The sequence below is a fragment of the Micromys minutus genome (genome assembly GCF_963924665.1).
Source record: "Micromys minutus genome assembly, chromosome: 16".
NCBI classification, from domain to species: domain Eukaryota; kingdom Metazoa; phylum Chordata; class Mammalia; order Rodentia; family Muridae; genus Micromys; species Micromys minutus.
In genome coordinates, this window is record NC_137985.1 from 33,058,639 (window position 1) to 33,060,753 (window position 2,115).

The window sequence follows — 2,115 nt, forward strand, 5'->3', positions numbered from 1 at the left end:
GGTCTTTGACAAGAATTTCTTGCTGAAAGTTAATCGGTTGTTCTGAAAGAGAAAATGTGTCTGTTGTACAAATTAAGGTCTTTCTTGTAATTAAACATCAAGAGAACAATTGTAAAAAAAGAAAAATAAGACCACAATTCATCCATCTACACTACAAACACTCCCTAAAGTTTTGGAAGGGTATTAGGAGAGAACAAAAGTATATTTTATTGAACAGAGTACAAGTAATGCTGTGGTATATGTAGCTTATATATGTGACAGGAAAGAGGCACTGTAAATCTCAACTATATAGTTTTTAGAAAAAGCCAAAAATGGCAACACCATAGCACAACCATGTAGAATAGGAAAATCTCAAGTACCATATTTTTAGATGAATAGATATTGAAAAATATTGACTGCCCAGAACATAATCAGACTCCCAGTGTGTATATACGAATTAAAGAAAAAGTAACCATTAATTTGAGAGGCGATAGGGAGAAAAGTGGGAGTTCTTGGAGAAAGATGAGGTAAATAATTACAGTACTTAAATATAAAATCTTAAGCATAAAATAAAATGAATGAAAATGAATTATTTTATTGTAAATCAAATAAAATTCATAATTTTGAAGCAATATAATAAAATATAAAAAAAAATATGCATAACATGATGCATGACACACTGGATTATTACCTGTGGGCATAAAATTTCACGTTATCCTTACTATTTGTTTACATTGGTGATTCTGAGAAGCATATGAGGTATTAGGTGCTTGAAATTAAAAGTTGAAATTTGTAATGGTAATTACCAAAGGGTCCTAGCAAATGTGTAATAATAATGTTGTTACAATTAATAATACTAATTCAGTCTATGTACTTTGGATAACTTGCTCTAAAAAACAATGTTTATGTGACTTTTTCTTAACAGAGATTTTTTTCTTTCAAATATTTTCTTCAGTGCAACACTGACATCCTTATTTCTCAGGCTGTAGATCAAGGGGTTCAGCATGGGTACGACAGTAGTATAGAACACAGATGACACTTTCCCTTGGTCCATTGAACTCACTGATGATGGCTGTAAGTACATGAATGCAGCAGAACCATAGAAGATAGCAACAGCAGAGATGTGGGAACTGCAAGTACTGAAGGCTTTGGACCTGCCTTCTGTGGAACGAATGCGGAGGATGCTGACAATGATGAAGACGTAGGAAGTAATGACAGTCAGCACTGGGACACAAATGTTTACTGTACCCAAAACTAGAATCAACATTTCATTGATATATGTATTTGAGCAAGCAAGTTTCAAGAGAGGAGGAAGATCACAGAAATAGTGGTTAATCACATCTAATTTGCAGAACTGAATCCTAAACATAAAGCCAGTGATTAAGGATGCACAAAACACAGCAAAAATATACACCCCTGAAATCAGAGAACAGTAAATCTGATAGGACATGGTTACATTGTAGAGCAAGGGGTTACAGATGGCAACATAGCGGTCATAGGCCATTACAGCTAATGTGTAGCACTCTGCAATGCCAAAGGTAGTGAAGAAATAAAGCTGAGCTATGCATCCAGGATAGGAGATGAGGTTCTCTTCTGTCAAAAAGCTCATGAGCATTTTAGGGGTAACAACTGTGGACTGACAGAAGTCAATGAAGGACAAACTGCTGAGGAAATAGTACATGGGTGTGTGCAGGCGGGAACTGAGCCCTATGAGTGTGATCATACCGAGGTTCCCTGCTACCGTAATCATATAGACTCCTATGAAGAGGAGGAAGAGGGGAAGCTTGAGTTCTGTCTTCTCTGAGAGCCCAGCTAAAAAGAACTCCACCACTCTGCAATGGTTTCCTGCTGCCATGCCCTCCATTGTGATCCTGAAGGAATAAAACAATCATAAGCCCATTAGAGTAAAATTATTATTCTTTGTCATGTTTGCAATGTACATATGTAAATTAGTTATGCTTTAGTACACCTTCATCATGTACATAATTTACTTAGCTAGATCATCTTAAATAAATAAAATTTATCTTATTATTAATTTTAAAGATATACTTAAAAATTAAGATTGCACTTCAAATAAAATATTACTATCGAATTAATGTTTTAAAATTTCTCATCATTGCAAAAGCAAGATCTCAA

General features: G+C 34.7%; 1 protein-coding gene across 1 annotated transcript; it reads right to left on the bottom strand.

Moving 5' to 3' along the window:
* Positions 1-868: 868 nt before the first annotated feature.
* LOC308431198 (olfactory receptor 8G18-like) lies at positions 869-1,843 on the bottom strand (the record flags this gene model as incomplete). Its single annotated transcript, XM_080930562.1, has 1 exon — positions 869-1,843. One exon carries the CDS (start codon positions 1,841-1,843, stop codon positions 869-871), a length of 975 nt encoding a protein of 324 aa, XP_080786688.1.
* Positions 1,844-2,115: the final 272 nt, after the last annotated feature.